This window comes from Hydractinia symbiolongicarpus, chromosome 9 (assembly GCF_029227915.1).
Source record: "Hydractinia symbiolongicarpus strain clone_291-10 chromosome 9, HSymV2.1, whole genome shotgun sequence".
NCBI classification, from domain to species: domain Eukaryota; kingdom Metazoa; phylum Cnidaria; class Hydrozoa; order Anthoathecata; family Hydractiniidae; genus Hydractinia; species Hydractinia symbiolongicarpus.
Window position 1 is genome coordinate 22,363,380 of NC_079883.1, and position 26,349 is coordinate 22,389,728.

General features: G+C 33.2%; 2 protein-coding genes across 5 annotated transcripts; one reads left to right on the forward strand and one right to left on the reverse strand.

Moving 5' to 3' along the window:
- Window positions 1-1,802: 1,802 nt before the first annotated feature.
- LOC130657038 (splicing factor 3A subunit 3-like) lies at window positions 1,803-26,349 on the reverse strand. 4 transcript variants are annotated; one of them, XM_057459999.1, is made up of 7 exons: window positions 26,164-26,349; window positions 24,609-24,780; window positions 23,633-24,018; window positions 21,612-21,868; window positions 20,855-21,032; window positions 20,113-20,465; window positions 1,803-1,821 (listed from the first exon to the last, which is right to left on the reverse strand). In XM_057459999.1, the coding sequence occupies exons 1-6, from the start codon at window positions 26,324-26,326 to the stop codon at window positions 20,116-20,118; spliced, it is 1,506 nt and encodes a 501-aa protein (XP_057315982.1). In that variant the 5' UTR covers window positions 26,327-26,349; the 3' UTR covers window positions 1,803-1,821; window positions 20,113-20,115. The 4 variants fall into 4 exon arrangements, with proteins under 4 accessions (XP_057315982.1, XP_057315983.1, XP_057315981.1 ...); XM_057460000.1 differs by lacking the exon at window positions 1,803-1,821 and adding an exon at window positions 6,242-10,084; XM_057459998.1 differs by lacking the exon at window positions 1,803-1,821 and adding an exon at window positions 18,804-18,902.
- Window positions 7,889-11,977, forward strand: LOC130657039 (fibroblast growth factor 8b-like). The gene is made up of 5 exons (XM_057460001.1): window positions 7,889-8,027; window positions 8,423-8,471; window positions 10,063-10,204; window positions 10,949-11,058; window positions 11,149-11,977. The coding sequence occupies exons 1-5, from the start codon at window positions 7,972-7,974 to the stop codon at window positions 11,383-11,385; spliced, it is 594 nt and encodes a 197-aa protein (XP_057315984.1). The 5' UTR covers window positions 7,889-7,971; the 3' UTR covers window positions 11,386-11,977.

Below are 26,349 nucleotides of genomic sequence, written 5' to 3' on the forward strand. Positions count from 1 at the left end.
GCCAATTAAGTGTGAAGGATTGGCGCACACACCGCCTGAATTAAAACAGATAACACAAAACGAAAAGCGAGTAGACTGTTCTTATTAAAAGCAATCCGCTTCTATTTTTGTTCGTCTCATTGTCAACAGGAACTGTTGACGGAGGGGTATACAAATTTTTTCAACAGCGCCATCAAACTATATCTTTGCGTGCAACATGATACTTACCAAAAATAAATTGTCCGAACTTCAAAAGAAAGTTATATGTGATAAATTCTACAATATATATCACACTTTTACTTGATGAAGTCAACACACATAGCATATGTACACAAAGCTCTGTGTACTTCACATCACTTATGTACACAAAGGTCTGACTACCTCCATTCATATATGATACGTCGGATAATTCACAAATATCTTTCTAACGATTAAATTTTCTTTGTGCGTTCGCCGTAAAAGGTCCACGCTAAAAAGGAGTAAATAGCTATACTTTGAACAAACAATAAGCCTTCATAAATTTTGGCAAACGATAGACAAGTAATTCGATTCTAATGTATCAAAAGAAAAAGAAATCTCTTTGTATGATGGCTGGGTATTAACTTTGAAACAATAAAGAAAATATATTTTGCACTGTAGGTAAAAAAAGTTTTTTTTGACACTTCGACAATTTTCGTAATTCGTTGTCACCAGAGTTGACATTCAAGTAGAAGTTTGGAATAGCTTCCGTTTAAAAACAGATTTAGGCAATGGCAAATTTGGTGAGTCATGACCTTTCGTAAACACCTTGTTTCCTTAGCAACGAAGCATAGTAAAGAGAGAAAATATTTACTTGACGTAGAAATAAAATTAATTTTCGCGAGTTTCGCGAAATAAGAACTTAACGGCATTTATCTTGGTTTTTGGTTTTAGGGATTTTGTGCACTGCTAAAGTTGAAATTTGCATATCTATTCAGAAAAAACAAAAACAAACAAACAGTGTATAGCCATTTCAAGCTTTCCAATAATTTTCGCAAGAAATCTTTTTTTTGCAATTGGCAAAAACTCGATAAATTGGCAAAAATTAATTCACTTACGATAAATGACTCCTTTATCCGTACAATTCGTCAGTTTTTAAATAAAAGCAGATTTCTCGTCAATTTTTACAATTAAAGAAAAACCTTTATTTAAGAAAAGCTTACGGTAAACGAAACATTTTCAAAATCTATAGGTTTTCATCAAGCAATTTTTAGTGCGAGTTTACTTCCTTATAAGTCCTAGGAAATTAACATGCATTTAGAAAATAAATCTATGTGTGGATAAATTCCTTCTTTTTTAGCCAATCGTGTGTCGAGTTAATTTTACGAATCAGTAATTTTCTAGAAAAACACGTGAATTTATTTTGTGAAATAAAAAAAAGAAGGGCTTTACAATATTTATTTACGAAATTATACGAAAGTTATTAAAATAACCAAAAAATACGTGTGTTAAAGCCATCCACGACTTTCACATGAACTAAACAATTCGGATGCAACCGCGCGTTAATCACCCTGCGTATAGCAACATTAATGCCAACTATTTGTGTTTTTTGGAAAGTTATGGCAACAAAAACGACCACTTGCGATTACTTAGTTATGTTGAAGAGCGATATGAAAAAATATGTCTCGATTTGTTTTACTATATATATGTAAACAAGCAGCATTTGTGTATTGTCTCGAAAAGCTTTTGACACTCCCATCCGAAACAAAAATAAAACATAAACAAATGATAGGGCAAAACGAATTGATATTTAATATAGGCATGGAGTTCATATACATCATTGTAAGAACGTAACCGGCTTCCATTGCAAGTTTACTGTACGATCTAAAGAAGATTGTGGAAAATTTCGTACAAGATAGAATCTAGGTACTTGTTTTTTAAAAAGAATTACAATTTTCAGTTAGATTCTTAACGCCATGCCTATTTCTTAAAAAAAATCTTGATATTTTACCCCACTTAAATGTTTATCGCAAATTTTTACGATGTAAAGTAATTTTCGGACCAAGTCATTTTAATCTAAATGAATCTCACTTAAATCATGATTCTTGCAGGGTTTTTGAGCCTGCGATTCTTATATAGATACATTAACAAATAGCGTATGTATAAAATCATCTTATGTCTGTAATTTCCTTTTAGCGGAACAAAAGATTTGCCCACAGAAAGAAGGGTATTTATTTTAAGCTAACAATGAAAGGATGTGAAAAGCTAAAACAATGGTATTAATATAAAATTAGTATTTGATTGTTTCATAGATCACTAATGTTATGTTCAGAATAAACAATCCAGAACCGCATAAAACTTTTTGTACACAAATCCTTGTCATGAAAAGAGAAATATCAAAATGGCAAAATATTTGGGGTGGAAACCGCAAAGTTACCTGCCACGTGACTCATTGTTTCGTGTAACAAGAAGAGAAATAACTTAGGAAATCCTATGTTTGTTTCTGTTTTACCTGATTTTAAACAAGAGATTTCGTAGTGAAGGTTACCATTTTACCTCCCATGGTGTTTATTTGTATACAAACAAACATTGCGCAAGAAAATTTCTTTAGAGTGAAGTAGCTATCCCCGCTAGTCAGGGTCCACGAAATGGTTTAAAAGGTGAAGGGGCCAAGCATTTTTTGGAAATTTTTTTTTTGAAATTTAAGACCTCGAGATTGACTCACCGTTTAAATTTTAAAAAAAATTTTTTCGAAGTTTACTCTGACGAAGGTTTCGTGGGGCCTGCTAGTAGTAACATTAAAGAGCTGAAATATCTCATGAACTTTGATACCATCAGGACGTTTGTTGTTTAATAATCAACGAACGTCGAAGGTTTGGCTAGTTACACCCTCTTAATAACTCTAGCTACACCTTCTAAAGTTTATTAATTAAGACTGATAATTAGTTAGGTGTGACCAGAGTCGTTTATTAACCAAAAGCAAATCCGAAAAAACAAGGCAGTGACTTACAATTTACTTGACACAAATGTTTTTAATTTAAAACTAACCAAAGGGTTGGATGAATTTGACCGACAAGGGATGTACAAAAAAAACAGTAATTATTAACATGTATGTACATAGATTAGTATATATTTTGTGGTATTAGGATCACCATGGGAGGAAAAGAAGGCCACTGATAAGAAAAATAAGAAATTTGAATAGGAAGATATTCTAGCGTGGATATTTTGATATTACTGGTAAACCGTAAGTTGTTAGTTGTCTGATATTCGCTAAGTATTCGCCCTCTTAAATTAAATGACTAACGTTACATGATCAAGTCATATCTGAATTAGCAAAACAAGTGCACATTGTTGCAGCTTATACACGGTAAGAGCTGATAGCAAACATTCTCTACGATCTTCCCTGAAACATCAATTTGATGCACGTAAACCTGCACATCTATACTAGCTAAAAAACAATTTTTTTCAATTATATTCCTTGAAACAAAGCATGTTTCACTTGTTAGTTGGGAAAGTGCACTAAAAAATTTGAGTCACATTAACTCGATATCGTGACTTTCCACCTCTTCAAACCACCTCCATAGCAAGTGGCAAAGCCAATCAGCTAGCAAGCGGTAATGCCAATCAGTAAATAAGACTAGCGGACACAAACTGCGTAGTGCATACATGTAACAAGGAAAAAAAAGATATAAGCGCAGGCGTTCTCTATTCCTGTTACTAATAACAAGTAACAAGAATTAACCTTGATGTCAAGTCTGACGAAAACAATTTAAAGAAAGGTCAAAGTGTCATAAAAATGCCATCGTACTGAGTTATTAACGGTACTATTGTCAACCAGGTCCTATATAAAAACAGGAAAATGTCGATGATGCAGCTGTAAGAGATTTACTACCTTTAAGTTTTTATGACCTAGAAGAATTTTCTAAATAATACTTTAATAGACAAGTCAGGTAATTTTGGAACTTGGGGTCATTTTACAGCAAGAAAGGTGAAATCGATCCATTTATACGTAATCCACTTATGTCCATATAAAGCATATATACGGCGAGTATAATTAGCAAGGAATTCCATCAGAGTACAATAATTCAATCCACTTCTTTGACAATCTAAATTTTTCTTTTTTAATAAACAGAGATTATTTGACACAAATCTTTGAGAAGGAAATTGTGAATTGATTGTTGTTACGTCAAGATTATGCATCATTTTCCGCATCTTGTGTTCTACTCAAAGAAATCAAAATACTTGATACAATGTTTTTTTGGGCGAGTACTACTTTATTTAATAATTTTTGTTTTCGCCAGAACAGTTCTCAGTGTTATGCTATTTGTAAAATATTTTCCAGTTACTTTAATCAGGAGGGTATTCCACAGTTCATAACAATTCTTTTCCTCTTATTAAAGAATGGTAATTTATAATGTACGAAGTAGAGAAATATGTTTGACACCGATACAAACCAAAAGAGGAAAAGACAAAACTAAACAAAGTTATATGTTCCAACTGGTTGTATTTTTGGATTTTACGAGTCAATAGACTAAAATGGCATCAAAACTCTTGCATAACGACATAACTACAAGGACATTTTACTAACTTGCAACGTTTTTGGGAATACGTAACTTTCATTAAAACCAGATTGCAATAGATAAGCTACCCTTTCTATTGATAAGAAATATTTTAACTGCAACATCATTCGCCTTTTAGCGACCAATTTTCTCAGGATACACAGTGGGCATGTGTTGACCTTTGCAGCATTGGAGCATGGGAGAACTTTGTAAGTAATTAACTAATGAACAAATTTAAAATATCAGCATCATCCCGTTTTGTACTATTTTGCTGATAGCGTGTCCTGTTTTTAGGATGTAAAAAAAAAACACGGGGAAACTTCATACTGTTTCCGTATTTCTTGACACAAAAACTTGTTTACGCGTGGTATACAATATCTATTTTGTTGGTAATTTATTTATCTTCAACCCTTATGAAAACGTATGTCATTGCTTTTTGATTTTTGACAGTAAACATTGCCATAACACTTTCACAATGTCGAAAACTTTAGCAACCAAATTGAAATTAGTGACATTCCATCGTCAGATAAAATTAGATCAATCTCATCCTGCTGCAGAAATAAGTCCCACCTCTTTGAGGAGGTAATTAATAATTCACCCGACTTCATTAAGGATAATTAGAAGCCGAAAAACTTCTGGTCACAAATTAAGCAAGAAATTGTTTTATTTTCTTGTAACACTATTTTTATGATTTCTTTTGTGGTTTGCCATGTCTGATTTTCATTATTGCTTTGGTACGTGCTGCTTCTATTACAGATATATTTATTTTCTGGTTAAAAATTTGAATTTATCTTCTGGTATTGCTTATAATCCTGCTACATGAATGGGATGCAGAAATTCGACTGGTAGTCGACCTGTGTTACTTACAAATGAACTTTGACCACACCGATACATACAATCAAAAGGGGACCTCCTTTGGATATAAATCAATGCCACTTAAATACGTCTTACTCTAGACAAGGCATCGGACGTTTTTAAGTCATGTTTACAGAAAACAAGGCACGGCTTCTTTATTCTTTCCCTTCAAGGACATGAAAGCGTGACATTTTTGACAACGTGGATTTTTCACAAAAGCTATTAACAGTAACGTCTTGTCCTTTGTTGTGACGAAAAGTTTTAAATTAATGATGCATTTAACGCAACGTTTCCCATCAACTTAGTTTCCTTCTTATTTTGCTGATTCTCACTTTGATGACACTGCGTAAAAAAAAACGTTTTTAAAAATGATCAAACTAGCAAAACTTGTCGAATTAGAAAAGGAAATACCAACGTTATCTCACTATCGTCATAAAAACCTGTGGCTGAGATATATTGCGTTAATTATTGTAACGGAACATACAAGAGATTCTTGAGAGATGTTATCAAACAACTAGTTATGGAAGATGCTTTTTAGAATACGTGATGCGGTCACGGATTTTTCTTGTATCGCACGGTAATTTGAATACCTTCGAAATGACGGCCATTTCCACAAACGCTTTTTACATAAAAAGGTAATATTGATTAAATAAGAAAAAAAATAACTTCCCGCTTTTCTGTGAATATCGTCCATGGCATCTCATAAAAAGTTTGTTGGGGGTCTTTTATAGTTATTCTGTCAGCAACAATGCTTAAAAATGCTATTGAACTATTTTCTGTGGTATTTTAAAGACGTTCGATGAGTTCTAGTTGATACTTCATTAGAAGTGATTACTGTCAAAAGAGACACAAATTATGTGAAACTTATGCAAACATTTTGCAGCATCCAATAAACAAATACTCCACGTCAGCCTATGAACTTTGTATAATTAATTACACTCTTCGTTATGTTGAATAGGCCTAAACATCTTATGGTTGCTTACAAAGGACGGAATCCTATCGCCTCAATATCGTGTAAATCCCAACAAAGGATCGGATCATTTGGTTAATAAAAATATAAAGCCATTCTTTCACATTTAGAAGACAGAAATGGTTTTTCCAAAAGATTATGAATATATATCTATTTAAAGATTTATAAACAACCAAGCTTGTACAATGTACACAAAATTGAAGACTCACAGTGTTCGGGCGATTTATCCCATCTATGATTAATATACACCGATGTTTTTTCAGCCATTGAATAATGAACTTCAAAAACGTTCTCACGGCTTATCAGACTGTGTTATGAATCAGTATCGAATAAAATATTTTCCGACGTCGCCATAAAAAATTTTTATACGCCTCAATAAGTTTTTTAAACGCCTCAATAAAATTTCTGAGACAGAAAATATTAAAATCGATCTTTGCTTAATTTGTTTATCCATAATGGTAGCCTGAACTGTGACTAGCACTTTTTGGTATTCCTTTTTTTTTCGTCACATATTCCCACAACGGTTGTTTATTAATCTGTGGTTACTTGTTTGGGAAATGTTTCCTTGCGTTGCTATGATAACTAAGAAGGGAAATTCACAATCAAAAATCAACACAGGCAGCCCACATAAAAGGAAACATTTCACCCTCTTATAGTCATTTATATTCCGTAAAGTTTTTGGCATCGAATCAAAAGCTGACCTCATGTCATCCATTTTACAAAATCTGGCTAATGATTTCTTGAAAGTTCAAAAAGTGCATAGCCGGTGAGAAAAGGTTAAAATTAGGTCAAAAATTTTTAAGACTTTACATACGGTAGTCAGTTACATCCTGGTTCACGAGTAATTACCAAGTTCCATTTAAAACATAAGAATCATTAAACAGATTAAGAAATACAGAAAACATTTTCATTAATTACTTCGTCACAATTATAATCCATAAATCTTTTCTACAACAGCGTTCTATACCAGGAATAGATTTTCAGCGTTTCTACTGTTTCCTTAATGAGGCACTGCATATCCAAATATACATTCCTTAGTCTTACCCCACGCTTAATTTGTTTTCCTGTGAACCATCAAAATGATGAGTAATTTTAGAAACACTTGACAGTGCTTTCCTATACTACACATCTAGCAATGTTTTCATTTACAGGAATACAAGTGTTTTGTTGTAAACATTAGCCTGCTACAGGTTTCTCTTTCGTTTAATTCTACTTTTTTGACATGTTTTTAAACATAAGATGTTCAGGATAATTTATTACACTTAAATACTCGGTAGACATAAATTCATGTAAATACAAAAGAGGTCATTAATTATGTAATTATGTCAATGCATGGTTTAAAGATCGCATAATTCGTTAAGAAAACAGTGTGTCATCATTATATTGAAAAACAAACGACTTTTAAAGACGTCTATTAAACCGAGTATTTATTAATTTCCGAATTACGACACTAGATTTTTAATGAGTGTTAAAACTGTATATAAAGAAGCTGGGCATGCATCTAAAATCATTTACACTCAATCAGTGCAAGTGAATGCACGTGCCTCAAATAGTTCATACAGTACAAGAAAGAAAAAAATAATTAAACTCATACTAGGTTACAAACAAAGAATACATATTGAAATTATTTAGTTGATATATATTAATAAAATGGAATTTAGTATGTACATTCATTGCATCATATTTATTTATTTAACCATGGAGTCGTAAGTAATTCTTTTTTTTTATATATCTATATTATGTATAATTTATTTTTCCTGGCATAACCTGGTGATTTTAATTTTAACTTCTTATACTTACGTTATGAAGATCGAGAGTGATTTTCATTCAAACATTTTCGTGGATTTTTAACATTCATGTTTCCAGATGCTCAGCCAGTGTCAATAATTACAGTTAGAACAGAAAAAGCAAAACAAAGCGGGACTTCAAAGGCCTGTAAAAACAGTAGCGAACGTGAATTGTTGACAGCATCTATTTGGAATTGATTTAAAACTACTTTGAAATATATCTAGTTTGTTGTCTTTCCGCTTCACTTAACTTTAAATGTTTACATAAAAAAACTGAACCAGCAAAACATTGACCCTCTTTTTCGCATTTATAGGTTGGTATTATCGAGACCAAGCGCAACCGATTACTATACATCAACAACCGTAAGTTTTGTGTTTGGGTACTTATTCTTATATAGGCAGCTTATACAGAGTGTCTGATGTCTCCTTGGGCACATAAGTTTGGCGCGACCAGCATGTGAAATATATCGTAGTGGGGTATTTAAATACCACACGCCGCCTTCATGTATGCCTTATGTAACATGAACACACACATTTTAAATATCTTTTTTCATAAGAAACACAAAAGCAAACTTTCTCGTAGGTCTATCACATTTCCGACATTAATCCGACCGCAAGTAATTATCGTGATAAACTTAAGCATTTTATGAAACGTACAATGCAAGGCGTATGCAGGACGCGACACTTCTAATATGACGAAGATGTGGCAGCGACCACCAAAACAGCAGTGCATTTAATGAACATTATTTGTAAAAAATTGACACTTTTGACAAAAATATACAAGAATTCCGTCAGGGAAATACCTCATGTGGACTAACACAGAACAACTCTATAGTAAATAAATTGAAAAAAAATTCCTCAAATATTCCTATAATTCATAGTTGAGGAAAATACCTATGTTTTTCTCCTTTCATTTCCGCGTATTACAGACTGCTGACAAAAAAATATCCATTACAATCTTATAAAAGGCTTAAAAGACGTCAGAATTATAAATACATTCTTGCAAAAAAAATGTTATCTACATAGCTCATCTACAAATTAATAGGACAAATTTAGACTAGATTCCGAGTTAGAAAAACTCAAAAACCGAAATAAAACATGCCCAGACATGAAAGAGACGGCAAAAAAACACGCTAATTTTGGTAAAGACTTTTTAATGAATGTTGACGAATGTTGGTCAAATTTTATGCGTTTGTTATTTGCTACATGAGAAAGTAGCAATTAAAAATCGCTCAATTTTTGTTATTGTCGCCCATCATCAAAATTTTTTGCGCGTTTGTGGAAGATCATAAATTAGAAAAACTCGATTCGTAATTGCTAATAGCCTGTGAAATTCCTTCCTCATGTTATCAGGATGTCTAATTTAAACCTATGTCTATTAAACGTAAACAAATATTAAAAACAGATAAAAACAGTTAATTCTTAAATGAAAGAAACTTTCGAGAATTTCATGGGCAGTTACAAGACTTTTATTTTACCGCCCTATGTACTCGTATCTCTTTCTCCTCATTCTTTTTAACTTAACACTTTACATGCGACGGCGCTGGGGACTTTTTTTATTGAAAAAAGAAAAACTTTCATAGAAAGTTTATCAACTGTTACACGAGCCAGCCACGGTACTACACAATGAAACCGCTTGATCCCGTCATGAAAAGTCGAAGTTATTTTAATCTTTATAAAATAATTCCTTATCACAAAATTGACATTAAAATTAATGATTACTTATTATCTGTTTTTCACTTGCCGCTTCGTTTTTCAACATTAAGGAGACGTTTAAAAATTGTTTCTTTATTGAAAACGCGGGACTGTTTTGAAGTTAACACACACAACATATCCGTCTTTTGCGAAACAATCTGGTGGAGAGTTGTGATCTACCATCCAGTACTGTAGAAAAGATTTACAACACTCCTTCTTACATCTTCTTTTGACGTCATATTTACCTTGCTTCTTTTAGGTTAATCCACATGAGTTATCAACTACAAAAATGAATGTCTCCAGACGAAGAAAAGTCAGGCTGCGCTCAATGAAGAGCAAACAATATATACAAGTATTCGATAAGCAAGTGGATGCAAAGGGAGATGAGACTTCTATATATGGTAAGCGTAATTTTTCAGCTGGCCAAACTTCTGTTTGACAGTGAGGGACAGTTTGGTTAAAACTGATATTAAAAATAGCGAGTAAACAATAACACAAGCTAAACAAGAGCTATTACTAAACCAGACTTATCTACCGCAAAATGCAACGGTGGGTTATTCGCAACCACGTTTTATTATGTGAGGGTTATAAACTTTATTGAATGCTGAAAAGTGAAAGAGTTAAACAATCTTATTGAGCTTTTATGTTGTGTGACACTTGAGTTTCAATGAGCTGAAATTTGATACGAATGTAACAACAATAACAACAGAATTTTAAGTCCCAGTTAAACAAGAAAATTGCAACTTGACATTAAATAACCTATAAACTGTGCGCATGCGTAGTCATCCACATGTATAGTTCAATTTATAACACGTTTCGCGTTACATCGTGGTGTTTTTTAAAAAAATACTTTCCTTTCTTCTTCACCTGACATTTCACGAGAACAATAAGGATTTTGGCTCCAAAATTGGAGTAACATAGGAAATCTTATCACACAAATAAACAAAAATTCTGTCACTAAATTGGAGGGTTCCAAGTACATCAAATAAAATTTAACTGCTTCTCCTTTGAGCACGTTTAGCCTCACTTATTTAGTCTCGCTGTCCTATCAATCTCTACTCTTGTATATATTTATTTCTAATGCAACTCGCGTTAGAATATATTTAATTGCTGCTTGAATTGATTGATTTACTTTTTTATTTTAGCTAACCTCAGCTTAGAGTCAGTTGGATTCTCAGGAAAAATTCGTATTCGGGGTATTAAAGCAAACCGTTACATATGCTTCAGTAGAAAACACGCCAAGCTTATCACAAAGGTAAGTCGAATTTGCAATACACAACTTCGGATCCAGACCTCACAAAAAAAGGAAAGCATTGAAATAACATAAATTTCTTTCTTATTTTAGCGTACTGGAAACAGCGCACATTGCGTTTTCACCAAGCATAGCGATAATAGGAATGAAATAGTGTTCCAATACACGAAGAAAAATAACAGACACTGGTACGTAGCCTTCAAAGGGAGCGGCAAACCAAGGAAGGGGAACCAATTCAGTAAGCATCACCATCAAGCAGATGCTAGAGGAGAAATCCCCAGAAACGCTACCTTTAGATTTAAAGAAATATTTTGGAAGAACGAAGAATGAGCTGGTAATAAATAGATATATATTTAAACAAAACGAAAAACTAGATAATTATATAAAAATATGCAACTCCTTTTAGGAAGTTATTTTAAAGCGAGGAAGGATAGCCAGCTTCCGTGAAGGAGTTGACATTCGCTAATATATATTATCAGATAATAAGAGCTATTTTGAAACGGTAAAGTGATGTTATATAACAAGTCATTTATTAAAGAAAAACATCTATGTGAACGACAAAAAAATTACATAAAACAGATAATCAAAGCTTGAAAAAAAATTAACTGTTTCAAAATATAGCTTATACGTTCTTCCTTTTAATTCTTTTTCTGCTGGCCAGGAAAAGGTTTTCTGTTATTTCTACGCTTTCCCATAAATCAAAAAAAAAACACCACATTGAAAAAAAACAAAAGGACGAACGAAGTTTTTACTTGTTTATTCAAACTTATATGAATTTACGCAATGTTGACTGTCTGAATAAGCAAGTAAAAAAAAATATTAAATATATTATTTGACCACTGGAATTTATTTATTTTTTTATATCTATGTAAATGTATATAACTTAAATTATTTGTCTCCGCATATATTTTGTTAAAACCATTGAATGGTAAGAAGAATTTTATAAAATTTCATTGTTTTTTTCTCTCCCTTTTCCCTACCTGCAACAGACACTGGAAACTTAGTACTAGACAACGCAAAATTTAGAAAAATTTTGTAACCAGAGAAAAAAATATAGTTTTTGATAATAAAAAGAATATGTTTAAAATATGTTTTAAAACATAGCAAAAATTTATTGTAGTGTACAATGGACATAGGACAGGAAATTAAATAAATACATGTTTTTATAACAAACATGCCCGGGTTTTTCCAACGAACAAAAACCTAGTTACAAAAAAATTGTTGAAATTAAAAGTAGGAAAAGTTAAACCATTAGAAATGGAACCAACAGCCAAAGAGGTTCCAAAACAAAATTCAAAGTTATGAAGCCTAAGAAGCAAAGTTGCAAATTCTTGGTTCATAGCCATTGGTATCGTCAATGCTGCCAGTAGGCTTTATTGGAACAGAATAGATATTTTTACTTTTTTAGTCAGTCGATAACTATGCAGCCAAAACCAGTCCATCCTGAGGTCGAAACATGTCAACATATTTTAAATTGTTACACAGAAGGATAAGAGTGCCTATGACGACACAGATTCGTGCCATTCCTTCACTTGACATGTCATATGCAATCGTATAAAAGCATAATAATTAATTGTTGAAGTGTAAGCCAAGTACAGAAGTAGACCTACTTTTCTTTGACAGCGAATAACAAGTGTGTATTGAAGGAGGCGTTATACAGGACAAGGAATAATCGATTCCTTATCACAGCGATTGAAACCGCAAGATTCTTCTCCATTTTAAACCAACCACAAAGCTGTCATACTGAAAATGAGGACTAACAAACTTTCAACCGACTCCATCTCAGCTAAGATGTGTCTTCTCAAAACAAGCAACATAAACACTTCGAAAGAAGTTGTATTGTTTCGTGCATATTTTACATGATGAGTATGTCTTGTCGTTCGAACGAAAACTTGTAGTGTTTGGTTATCTAATTTCAACATGGTGGACATGTATGGAGACTGCTCTCAAGAGCGATATTTACTCACATAACAGGAAAATATTGTCAGATGTAATTGCAAATCACGCGTTTGACGTTTCATCTATCGCGTTTCGTGCGCAACATGTCGCACCTTAGTTAACAACCTCAATTTTAGACAAGGATAGCCAATCAAAGAGCTTAAAAATATTCCACAGTTATTACCGTCTGCTCCCAGCAAAAACAAAATTAATTATTTTCAATAAAATGTTTTTATTAATTTGCTATTTCGCTTTCTTTATCAAGTACATACCATCGCTGGTTTTCAGTTTTTTTAAATACTTAGAAATATAAATCCAATGGCATATCAACTCATTTTTATTTGAATGCTATATATCATATTTTTGGTTTCAAATAAATAAATATACAAACAAACAAAAAAGAAAACAAATAAAAAAACAATTATAAAAAAAACAAAAACAAACATAAAGACAACCAAACACGAACAAACAAAAAATGGACTCTTTAATAATCTACGTAACATTTTCACGGCTGCCATAGTTACATAAGCAGAATTTCAATTCCATGGTTTCGACGTGAACAGAAAATACATGCAGACGACTCTTCAAAATCATGTTTACTCACACAATAAGTAAATGTTTCTCTTCTACTTGACCAGGTAATTGCAAACCACGAAGCAAAAATAGCTGTGTGTTTGGCAGAATATGGAAAGATGAAAATAGTACGGCCTACGACACACCAACAGTACAAGCTCCTGTTGCGTTATGATGGCGCATTTTGGCTCCTGCAGCAGTAAAAGCACTCAATTGTGACGTCATTATGGTTGGAGCATACTAAGTGTCTTAATTTTTGTTAAAATAATTTTTATCTTTTTAAAACAGTTTTAGATAAAAATAGTATTAGATGAAATTATGTCAACTAGTATTTTCGGTATGCTTTATTTATTCCCCCGCCAACGCCCCCGCCCCTCCCAGTTTTACCGTTTCGATAAATTTTGACAAAAATGGTTTCAGGATAAACAAATTGGAGAGTAGTTGCTCACTATCCCTTTTATTCAACATTCTGATTGGCTAATATATGGGGCAAAAATGAAAATTTTAATGCCCCTACACTTTTTTTATAAACAATGCCAAATTTAAACAATAAGTGGTAAAGTATAAATGAAATAAAGTGCAAAATCCACGGGTGTGCCCGCTTTTTTAAAACCGCATTGCGTGCTTGTCGCTACTCTCGGTACCATTTTGCGTGACAGAGGGACAGACGTATACGGGTATTATAATATAGATAATTTAAAAATAAACAATTTACCTAATAAACCCAGGTAAATAATGACTATTTGGGGAATTTTTTCCTGAGTAGCTAATCCATGTTTGAGGTGAAGTGCAAAAATAAATAGTTTTCATAAAACAGTATATCATGTTTGAAAGACAAAACACATTGTTACTTAATGAGACCAATTGTGGTTTCGAGTTACGGGTAGTACAGGCCTTAATTTTAAACACGTTTCTTCTAAGCGTAAGTTCAAAATAGAAACAACTCCTCGTCGCAGCTAATTTTTACAAATACTTCAAACGAACACAACGTTTAAAAATAGATCCGAAAGGTACAAAAAATACACTTGAAACGTTTTGCTATAATCACCTCCCTAATTTGTTCAAACTCTGGCCTATTAGAGGATGATTTAAAAAGCACGTCCGCGGTTTTTATATTCCGATTACCCGTTTAATAATACAACTTCCGATGCTTAAAAACTTTTTATTTGCCCGTTTAACTTCACCTTGAAAGTTATGGACAATCTTTACAGAGGATTGATGTTTTAAACAGCTGCAAAAAAAGTACAATGTTATTTGAATTTTTCGAATTTTAATTTTAAATTTGAACCAACGAATTCTATTTCATAAATATGCTTTATCCCAGATTCCACTCTTTAAATCCCTTCCTTTTAGATTTCTTTCCTCAGGCTCCTCCCCTTAGCCTTCCTTCTTTTTTAGCTCTTCTGATTTCCCTTTCAAGTCCCCTTTCTCCTGTGAGGAACTCAGACTCCAAATTCCCGATCTCAGACTCCTGTCCTTCGACTCCCGACATCAGACTCCCGGCATAAGAATCCCGACATCAGACTCCTTTCCTCAACATTACAACACATGCCCGCCTGCCACGCTTGCTGGTTCGAGGTCAGTCCATGGCTCCAAATAGACTGGCAAAGCTGCATACAAATTGAGCAGACGAGAGGTACAAACCTTTCTTGCAAGTTAAAACGAAATGCGCTAACCACAGTATAGCAGAAGTATTGCCGTACGCATAGACATCACGTCAAAGTAAAGTTAGACATTCACATGCGGTTAGCTATTACATGCAACACATTTAAACATGCCAAATTACCGTCCTAATAACTTCACACGTAATCACAAGGTCGTAACAATAATCCACACAAAAAGCTGCAGCAAAAAAGCATCAAAGCGGCGCGGCAGTCACAGAATCTTAATTGCTTATAATCAGAAAAACTAAAAATACCCTACACATGTTCCTTTGAAGACTAATCATTGGTTATTATTATCAAGTCGGAAAAAAGTGAAAAACATAAATATCCATAAATTGTATCTAAGAACAAAATAGACCACAGAAAAGAAAATGCAGACATGATGCGACATGCAAGAATTTGATATTTAGACACACTTTATAAAAGGATACATTTTTTTTTCACAATGAGCAAAAATTTGGCAAGTATAAGGCAACCTATTGACAAATGAACAATCACAACAAGTTTTATTGCCATATTTAACTCGCAGTTTAATGGTCGCTGTGGAAAAAAAGTAATTTGGATGGAGTTAAATCAAAGAGTCGATTGAAAAATGACGTAGCAAAAGTCATTCCAACTTTTTGTACTTCCTGTTAAAATAATCAAATGGGAGGTGCTACGTTTGTCTTCTTTAACTGCGACACAAAAACAAGACCTTTATGTCTGAAAAATTTACGTTCTCTAACCTTACAGTTACAACACTATATAAATTGAACTTTCTGTTTCCATAGTTACCTCATTGGTGAAAAAAATCGGCGGAAGAAAAAGGCGGGAAATTTTTTAATCGGCGAAAATATTGTTACTTGTACATTTTTATTTATATCTATTGTAAATCGAAACCAAAGGTATCTAAACTTTGTATTTTTGAGAAATTCTTGCTCTAAAAAAAACGAAAGCCAAAAATCGGCGAAAAAATCTTGGAAATAAATAAAGTCGATAAATGTATTTGTTCAGTAAAAAAAACAAACGGGTACAAAAAACTTTCCTTTTTTTCCTTTTTTCTTCTTTACAGACAAAGTAACTGAACAATTACTAATAATTTGTTATCACCCGCTCACTCAAGTAACCTCGTAGTTTTTTCTTGACTACATTCATTTTTTGAACAACTCGAAATATTCGAAGAATATATGCTCTCCCATCTTAATAAGTTTTAAATCCAAATTACCGCTGTTGTTCAAAACGAGTTAGTAGAAAGGATAAGACAAGAGATTTTGCTTGTTGAATTTAATGTGTATATGTGGCAATACCTGGGGGAATATACATAATTTCCAATTGATCATATCCCCCGTCACATATAATATGCAGTAAATTAATAACGCGACAAAAAACTATCTGTCGACATATCGCACCACAAAGCAAAGTAAATATTTTACCAAAAAAAAATACGCTCATTCAGTGAGAAAATAAGTAAATAAATGACCAATCCGTTACTAAACGAGGCTACCAGGTGAAATCAAGGAAGACCTTGCTAACGGGAGATGTTTGACAACAAAAAAAAATCAGCTCTTACGTTAGATACAATCCTTACCAGCGAAAACCCTTCTTAGAAGAGATCCATTTTTTAATTCGTGATCTATTTTTTGTACTTTGTACCATGACATGATCATAGGTTACACAGAGATAACATATGTGCAACTACATAAGCGCTACACACTCATTCAAAATCAGTTAATTTTGTTTTATTTTAAATGCCACTGAGAACTGAACCAAAACTATGTAACACACGAGCACAATCACGCGCAAAAATTTCGCACGCGTTATTTTTTCGCGCAATACTTTTTTCAATAAAGAATCGTTTTGTATTTTATTCAAAACAATGAAAACACGTATATTTTTTAAGGGGTGGGGGGGGGGATGTTTAAAAAATCTTTTGGAAAACTTTCCACTCATTCTTCGCCATTATGTGAAAATTAACACGCGCATAAAATGTTGATAATTTTGATTTTCTCAAGACAAAACTCCTACATAGCGTGACAACTTTTTTTTAATGAAATCTTTGGCATCTACCATCAAAAGTTCGTGTTTTGAATGCAAAATCAGTATTAACCATCTATTATCAAGATCGTAACGCGATTTAATATGTAGTTGCTCATAAAAACACAAATTGCGCGATGAATTAAGCTAAATGATTTTTAAACGTTCGTTAACATGTTTTAGATTTACAATTTATTTTTCCTGGCTGAAAAAAGGAAAAACAGCTTGTTATCAATTTTTTTAAAATTCCGTCAACTTAAACTGCGGAGTCATGATATGGTCATAGGTTACATGCTGGAAGCTTCTCTCATTTACAACAGTCATAAAACGTTAGGTAGGCGTCCACGAGGTCTGGATCTTGTGATTCACAATTGTATGACACATACCCACGATACTAAGACTTCCTTTTAACTCTTATGGTATACTCCAAATATCGGGGCCGGTATAATGCAATTTCTTTTTTTAGTTTGCATATAACTGCGTATGTCGTCTTTTTGTCACGTCGGCAATTACCGATGACGTATGATAGACGTGTTCAATGTTTCAGTTCTACCCTAATTTTCACACCACATAATTTGGAGAAATTAAGCTTATAACGCCAAAAAATCGCCGAATGTGCAGAAATAATTTGTAATGACTTGCGAATATGCAGAAAATTCGACATGACACGAACATCGAAACTAAATAACGCAGCAACATCGAGATAGCACGTCAAATTCACCTCGCCAAAGTCGATTCAAAATTTACGTCACAGAAAAACCGACATTGTATTAGGTTGCAATTGCGGATGCGAAACCAAATATTATTAGTGTTGGAATGTTTTTGCTCTCCTGTTTTTGAAGCAAAAACATGATGACGTTTTTAACATGATGAGAAAGAAAATCATTAAGAAACTTTAAAAAACGAGAATAAACGACAAGCCACACGACAACTCAACGAAAATTAACGAGAATAATACGTTAATTAGGGTCATAATTTATGACTCGAAAGATTATGTAGAAGGCCCACGTTGTGGTTTCTCTGTACCGACTTTTAAGTCCGACTTTTTAAAGCAGTTGAAGCAGATGTTAATAAATTTTATTACTTTTAAAATAATAAAAAGGAATTTTATGTTAAAACAGGGAAAATCAAAAAACACGAGGGGAAGTTGTAGCGAAAGGGAATTATGATTTTCAACCGATCAAGAAAAATTCTTAGAAAAAGGGTAATACCAGGAATTTATTTCACTGCAATTTATTCTGTAAATTGAAAGTTTTATCTATTTCTTAACAACGCTTACCTCAAACATATAATTTATTTATTTTTTTTTAAAAAAAGGCACACTGAAGACACAACTGAACAACACTTAAAAACGCTGCAGGTGCAAAAAGTACTTATATTAAAACAAAAACAATTTTCCATAATAATTTTTTCAATTACTTAATCATTTCGTGATACTACTGATAACAAAATTAGAAACTTTAGTAAGCTTTCACAGCGAGGAACTAATGTAACAACACATTGACGTCATTTTTTCTCTGTCGGAAGTAGCATCGCACGTCGTGCTTTATAGTGTGTCGATTTTATAAATGCCCGTGCATTACAAGGACATTTAAGGCGATGTTATCCTTCAAACAAGGGTACTTGTGTAAGTTGACAAAAAGCATTGTTGCGCAATTCCTGATGATAAGAGTTAACCAATACACGCCTATTCTTTATAAGAACATATTTTATAAGATTATCAGACTGGAATTTCAGATTACGAACAATAGGGCTATTGTTTAGAACAATACAGAATTAAATATAATGAAAAGCCTGGTTAGAAATTCTATTCTATCCTTATAAAAAAAAGAAGCGTGTATTGTACAAAAGCGTTACAATAAATGATTACATTAATCCTTCAGAAGAAAGGAACTTTATTAGGGTGCCAAGTGATGCTAACAAAGTCGATATAAGTGGGCAGCACAGAGGATATCCTGTGCAATTTGAGATGATACAAGGCGTGTTCAATATGACAAAGATAAAATAATGCAATTAAATATCGAGACATTGTTTATTTATAAAACTTAACTCAACACTGCTCCGTAGATTTGTAAAAACTACTGCCTTTTTTGGTTAAAAAATATTAAAGGGGCGTCTCCCTTAAACGAACGCCCCCACCCCCTTTCGCAAAAGAGAACCCGAGGGGCGGGGGCTCATTTCAGCTCGAAGCAACTCTCTTGTTTTTAACAATCTACGAAGATGCCTTAAAGTAAATAAACGTTAAATTTTTTCAATGGTGTTGCACATATTTAAAATCTCGACATTGAATGACCTCATCTTCAACAATAGAAAAGACTGCCACTTTTCTCAAACACCAGAAATACCTGCACAGTTTGAGTTCATTTTAATCCTATTCAGGCCGGACTTTTGGAGGCTCAGAAAAGCCGGGGGAAGGGGACCCCTCCAACTGCAAAAGTTTACAATCAGTTTGTCCATGGAGTTACATGGTAAAAGTGATATATCTAGAGTAATGTTAATCCACTAACGCACAGTATTTATAAGTTAAGCGGATTGGATTTTCACTAATACGCCTTTCTAGTCGGCGTTGCAATTGCCGACGCAAAAATCGACGTGTTAACAAAGCAAGTAGACGACATATCATGCCTGTACTTTTTACTGACGCAAAAAAAAAAAAGAATTAGAAGGGTTATACACGAGTTAATACTAAGTGATAATTTTAAAATTTTTGGTTCCACTCGAACTTTTTATTATCTTTGCTGATGTCATCATTTTACAACAAAAAGCTTAGAGGCAACTACATATCGCCTTAATAGTCACGGAAACTTCTACAGCCTAAACAACCAACTCTACGTAGAAAGCAAGTCTAGTTAGTTAAGACTGTACTTACAGTCTAGAGCAGCCCTTGTCTCGATAAGTCATCGTACGTCTTTTTGTTCACAACATTACCGATCGAGTCTTCGTATTCTTCCTCGTTGTCCGGTTGAAACATCTCCTTTGCTTTTTCTTTTTTCAGTTTTTCCCACAACGCAAGAGCGTCCTTGATGTTCGTTACGTTTGCAAAGTGAGCGGTATTTGGTATTTGGAGTGTACGCATTCCATGCGCATGTCGCCATTCGGAAAAGTGACGTTGAAAGGCCTTGGGTCCTCGGTATTGTTGGTCGCCACATATTTGACAGTTGTAGTATATATTTAAACCGTGTAGTTTGTACAGCCAATAAGGAATAGGCTTGCCATCCCATCCTATTTAAAAAAGAAAACCGATAACTTATCTGGAATAAGCAAGATTTAAAAGGGATAGTACCGCCGTATTAATTCAGAGAACGAGTTTATCACTGTAGGCATGCCACAATCTATCTCCCTTAGGTTGAAAAATGCTATTTTTGATAAAGTTTTGTGAAAATATTACGTGACGAAATACAACAGAGAAGATAGAAGTTCCATCAAAAATGGTTTAACGAGTGCGTGTAAGGAACAGTCAGCTAAACGTTCCCATTACACAAAATGTTGTTTTCATCACAAAATCTGACACTCCTTCCCAATAATGTGAGTCTCTTACAAATAAATTTCATTTTAAGCATAAGGATACTCAGTCTTTTCAAAAATCTGCAGAAAACATTAGAAAAACTCACCCAGGGGGAGATCTTTTGGATTATACAATGTCTGCTCCTCCTCTTCGTCTGAATCATCTGCCATCGTGTCATCTTCTTCATCTTCTTCTAACTCCTGAGCGCTGCGTGCTTGTTTGCGTTCAACATTTTCTCTTGTAGCTTGTCTCTCTTCGCCAAGTATTTCCACTAGCCTGTAAACCTATGTAGAAAAGTGAAAGAAGTTACAAACCTATGGTAACCAACATGTCAAAAAATAAAAAGCCTTGCCTATATGTTTATACAGACCTTATAAAATTAAAATGCTGAAAAAACTAGAAAAGGTAACATTTTTACTTTCACAATTCTCTTCAAGGAGGAAAAAAATATTACTTTTTAACATAAACCAAAATGGGACAAACTGCTGCAGCCAGCCCCTTCAATACGCTTTAGCATGCATTTTTATACAAAAAAAGCAAAAAAGGAAACTTAAAAATTAAAATTTTGATAGCCTGAAAAAAACCTACACGATTGCATCCATGTAAATAATATTTGCAGCAACAAGATTTGTGAGTTTGTTTTAAACACACAATCCTATGAACCTTTCAAGGCACCAACGAAATACACGGCCATATCACTGACGAAATCCTCAATGCTGTATACATTTTTAAATATAGGTTCATTCTGTTGTGAACAACAAAACAAAAAATAAAAACGCATGCGCAAAGAGAGAAACGCGTATACGTGAAGAGATAAGCACGCATGCGTGAAGAGACGAACAAAAACTAGCTTCTCAATTTACCTGAGCTTCCAGTGACGCGATTTCTTTTTGTTTTTTCACATTATCCATACCTTTCCCCTTTCCACGACTTTTTGAAAAAGCAGACGACTTTAAATTCTCCAGGCTTACGCCTTTGGTGCTGAACAACCTCTTGGCACGATCTTCCAACGCTCCACCGCACTTCATGTTAAGTGCTTGCAGGGCACTTTTCAATCGATCAAGACCCAGTGACATTAGTTCTTCTGAGGAGGAGAACGCTGATAAGTCCAAGTGAGCACCTACACAAAAATAAATTAATGAGTTAATGAGATATTTCTAGAAATCTATCAGGACGTCTGACTAATTTTTAAACACTTCTAGGCTTACGGGCTTTTTTCCGTTTGTTATAACAGACTTAGATAGATTTGCACATTTTACATGGCTAGCCTCACAACCATCAAGGGATATATGTATTGATTGTAGGCTTCGTGAAGATCTAAATACTTTCCAGTACAGTATTTAATGCTCTCTTTGAGCTACGCAAACTCATGTACGGTCAGCGCTCTGCCATACAACTTCCTGCAACATCCAACGGCCCACACAGTGCGCCATCTCCCCAATTTTCCTCACATGGCTTGGGTTAACCCGGGGCTATGGTAATATTCAATTGCCCATATTGAATCGCTGTCAAAGGGAATCGAACCGATTTTCGGCACAAAGTACCAGAGTGTTAACCACTAAACTACGTCGCCCAACACGAGACAAAAATTGAGCTTTTGGAAAGAAACGTATTCGAAGTCTGTAAACACAAAAAGGAGACAATTTTATCAGAACTATGGTACAAATATTTTGGGAATATTACTAAATCTAAATGAGTTTTCTTTAGGAACAGATGGATATTTAGTTTTTAAGGTTTCTTAGGGTGATTTTAAGGTTTTTAAGAACAAGTCTTCCGTCTCTCAGTATTCATATAAATTACGAACGGCGTGTCTCAATTTTAATTAAATTAAAAATATTGTACAAGAGATAGAATTTATTGGCTCAAAAAAATCTAAATGCATATACATAGGTCTTTTCAAAAGCAACATATCTCTTGTATTATTGTGGGTACCATTGAGTTTAGTACTGACAAACACAATCCAGGGTCTAAGTAGGGCTCACGTTGCAAATACTGTGTTGTACGCAAAAAAAAACTTAGGTGTTAAGCAACCAGCTAGACAAATTGATAGTAAAAAAACACTCTGAATTAGCAATCTAAGGCCTGACCCCACGAAAGGTAGTTGTTTTTTTAAAAAAATGTGCACTTTGTTTGTGATCTTCCTTTTAAACTAATTTAGAAATCTTGAAAATAGTTCACATTGCAAGTCTCGCTTTCGCACAAATTACTAGTCAATGATTGTAAATAAACGTGACTAAATGATGGTGCTAAATAAAGGTAAATAAACAATGAATGAATGAATGAATGTAACTTAACACTGGCTGGATAACGGTGCATAACACTGAAAGGATAGTATTCAAATACTACATGAATAACGGTGCACAAGCAATAAATGAAAAACACTGAAAAAACATTGAATGTAAAACAGCAAATAAAAACAATGAATGAATAAATTACGATACACAAACATTGAGTAGATGATGGTTTACAAACACTGAAAGAATAGAGGCGCATAAGCACTAAATGGATGGTATCCAAACACTAGATGAATAACCCTAACGGTGCACAAAGAAATAAGTGATAATACAACACTGAATGAACATCAGTAAATAAAAATAATGAACAAATTATAAAAAAAAACCTGAATGAATGATGATATACACAAATATTAAATGAATAGTTTTGCATAAGTACTGAATAGATGGAAAAATAGACAGTACAAAAAAAGTGAACGGAGTAGTGGTATGGCATTTCGTAGCATAGTGACTAAAAACAACAGTTGAATTTAAATGTCTAGAACAGAAAGCACTGAAACAACTAGGTTACAAATTTTCTAAAACCTGCCTGGTTAACAAAATAAATTCTAATGTATTTTCAATGCAGGAAAGCATAATATGGATCAAACCTGCATGTGTAAGTGCACTTCCTGTCTCTTTTGGCCATCCAGGGAATGTGCCAGCATCATATTTGCTTTCAAAGTCTTTCAGGGCATCGTCCAACTCTTTATCAACATTCAAAATCGGTTTGGCACGTTGGATAAAGCCATAAAGGTAATCCAATAAATTGCTCACATAATTTATGTACTCGTTATTCTTTCGTTCCTTAGGTATATCAAACAATCTATCAAAACCCACTAAAAATGCAAGGTACTCGATTTTGTCAACGCCCTTTAGATTTATGTATTGATTGTAGGCTTCGTGAAGATCTAAATACTTTCCAGATCCTTCTTCGCCCGTAAACTCAGCCAGTGCTTGTTGTTCCTCTATGGGTTTTTCACGAGCATCTTTCAATCTGTGAAATGCAGGACAAATACATTAAACAAGCATATAATCAATAACTGCTTTTCAAAGTTTAAGCCAAAAGTTTTTTGTTGAGAAAAAAGTAGATTGCTATTCTCAATGGAAACAAAAGCACTGTGTTGAACCACAAATTCATTTATTTTTACAATCATTTTTAAAAATATATGAAAAAGGGCAATCAATTATTTCAACAGTTTATTAGGTTGAACGAAAAACAATTCAATATTGTCAAGCTTCTCTTCTTTAAAAGCCACATTTGTTTATGCTGTTTTAATAAACTATTAAAGCCTACACATTCAGAATCAATATGTGATTTACTAGTCGATATGAACATGTCCACCTTTGAGTGTTACAGTCAGACTATTTCCATATTAAAATAAATCAGATTTATTAGATGGTGTAAAAAAGGATAGAAAATTATTATACATAATGAAATTGAGCTACCTCATTTATTTCAATTTCAATTTCTTCAGCCATGAAATGTAGTATATTTTGCAACACTTTGTTTTCATATAATTCAACGGGCAGAAAATACATAATATTATCTGTCATTTAGAATTATTTTCAGAAATAAATTTTTACCTGAGAAATTCCATTTGCATTGGCTCGGCAACTTCGTTTGGGTACTTTCTGTGGTATTGTTTTAATGTTCGAAGGCGACCATAAAATTCAGCAAATTCATTAGGTCCTGAAATTGAAGCTATTTCTTCCTTTCGTAAAAAATCTTTATCGGCATATAAACTCTCCAATTTTTCTTTTAAAGCATAAGAAGAAATAAAGAATGTTTAATTTTTAAAAAAAAGAATAAATATAAGAAGGGAATTATGGGAAATTTATTGAAAATTTTCTGAAAATTTTAATGCTATAACTTGTGTCTGTAATTAAAGCTTACCTAAAACTTAAAAAAAAAAACAATCACAAAACACTCACAACATTTTAGCATTTAATCTTTTAGCAATTAGTTTAATATCTCTTATGCCTGTTTAAGAGTGCAAGGCGAAACAAACAAGTTTAAACAAACTACTTCTGTGAAAATCCAATCATGATCTTGAATAAGAGCTATGTCTGGCCGGCTTTAATAATTACTGACTGTTACAGCCAAAACAGATGTCTTCTCACCGCAAAGTGAAACAAGGTTCTCTTTGGTAAAAAAATTATTTTGCATCAATGTTATCACATAGGTAAGCAAACAAAGGAAAAATTAAATACATATGCATGATTATAATTTCAAAATGATTTAAATTTCAGATGCGGGTTGTGAAATTTACTGATTGTTCCACATGCTGCACATTTGTGTATGATTTTTATTTCAAAGGGATTTCTTTTGAAAGACAAGTAGTGAAATTTATTGATGGTTCAACATTTTTTTCATGGGAAAACTTTCGCAGATTAGCAACTAGATTCAAAATTGGTTACTTCACATCTTTGTATCGAAATGTTGCTACAACAAAACATGCAGCATTTGCAGTACATATTGGAAAAATATCATAAAAAAAGAAACTTTAATCAGCCAATTGTGGAATACAGCGCTCTTCAAAATGCTTAAACATGCTTTGGCAGTTCATTTTAATTGTTTTTTAATTTGTTTATATATCAGCTACTTTTTTAGCGCTGGGTAACTTAGCAGACCTCGCCTCCAAGGATTGTTTTTTTCTATATATAACAACCCCTAGGATCGATGTTGATAAGGATAAAGACTTAATTCTATCATACTCATTTGAGCAATCATACCCAGCCTAGTATGGCATGTTATATAGATCAGTAAATCTCACACACCTGTTGCTAATATAGCACATTTTTTGTTTTATTGCTCAGCTATGTAAAATATTTGATGTTGAGTTATTTCTTTTAAATTATTCGTACAAAGGTCAAAGAACTTTTTTATCTTTGTAAAAAGCAACATCTGGAATTACATAAACTTTTAACAAAAAGTGGATATGTCACTGGAAATTTCCCATGAAGTCGTTTAAGAAAGTCCAACCTGTAAAATTAACTCAGGATCCCTTTAAAGGCTTTTCACTTTTTTGTGAAATTACAATTTTCAGTTTTTTAAGGATATTAAATGATTAAATGGTGATATTCTTACCACAGGGTTACAAATTTTCTCTTTTAAGATTAGAAATAAACAAATAATCACCTGTAATTTCAACGTAACGTTCTAGTAACACTCGTACTCGATGATCAGAATTTATTTGTTCTTTCAAATTATTCTTTTTCATTAATAATTCTTGAGTCATTGCATCTTCAAGCCTCTCTCGTTCTTCATGACACGATCTTTGCTGCTCTATTACTGTTTCCATTGTTTAAATACCTTTTTTTAAAG

What these genes read in the sequence shown, in the direction of transcription:
- LOC130657039 (XM_057460001.1), top strand. Translation starts at nt 7,972, where the DNA reads ATGGAATTTAGTATGTACATTCATTGCATCATATTTATTTATTTAACC. An exon ending in ATTTATTTAACCATGGAGTC is followed by an intron (nt 8,028 to 8,422) that starts GTAAGTAATTCT and finishes TCGCATTTATAG; the next exon opens with GTTGGTATTATCGAGACCAA. An exon ending in AGATGAGACTTCTATATATG is followed by an intron (nt 10,205 to 10,948) that starts GTAAGCGTAATT and finishes TTTTTATTTTAG; the next exon opens with CTAACCTCAGCTTAGAGTCA.
- LOC130657038 (XM_057459999.1), bottom strand. Translation starts at nt 26,326, where the DNA reads ATGGAAACAGTAATAGAGCAGCAAAGATCGTGTCATGAAGAACGAGAG. An exon ending in AAGTGCACTTACACATGCAG is followed by an intron (nt 21,869 to 23,632) that starts GTTTGATCCATA and finishes ATTTTTGTGTAG; the next exon opens with GTGCTCACTTGGACTTATCA. An exon ending in TCGCGTCACTGGAAGCTCAG is followed by an intron (nt 21,033 to 21,611) that starts GTAAATTGAGAA and finishes TTTTCTACATAG; the next exon opens with GTTTACAGGCTAGTGGAAAT.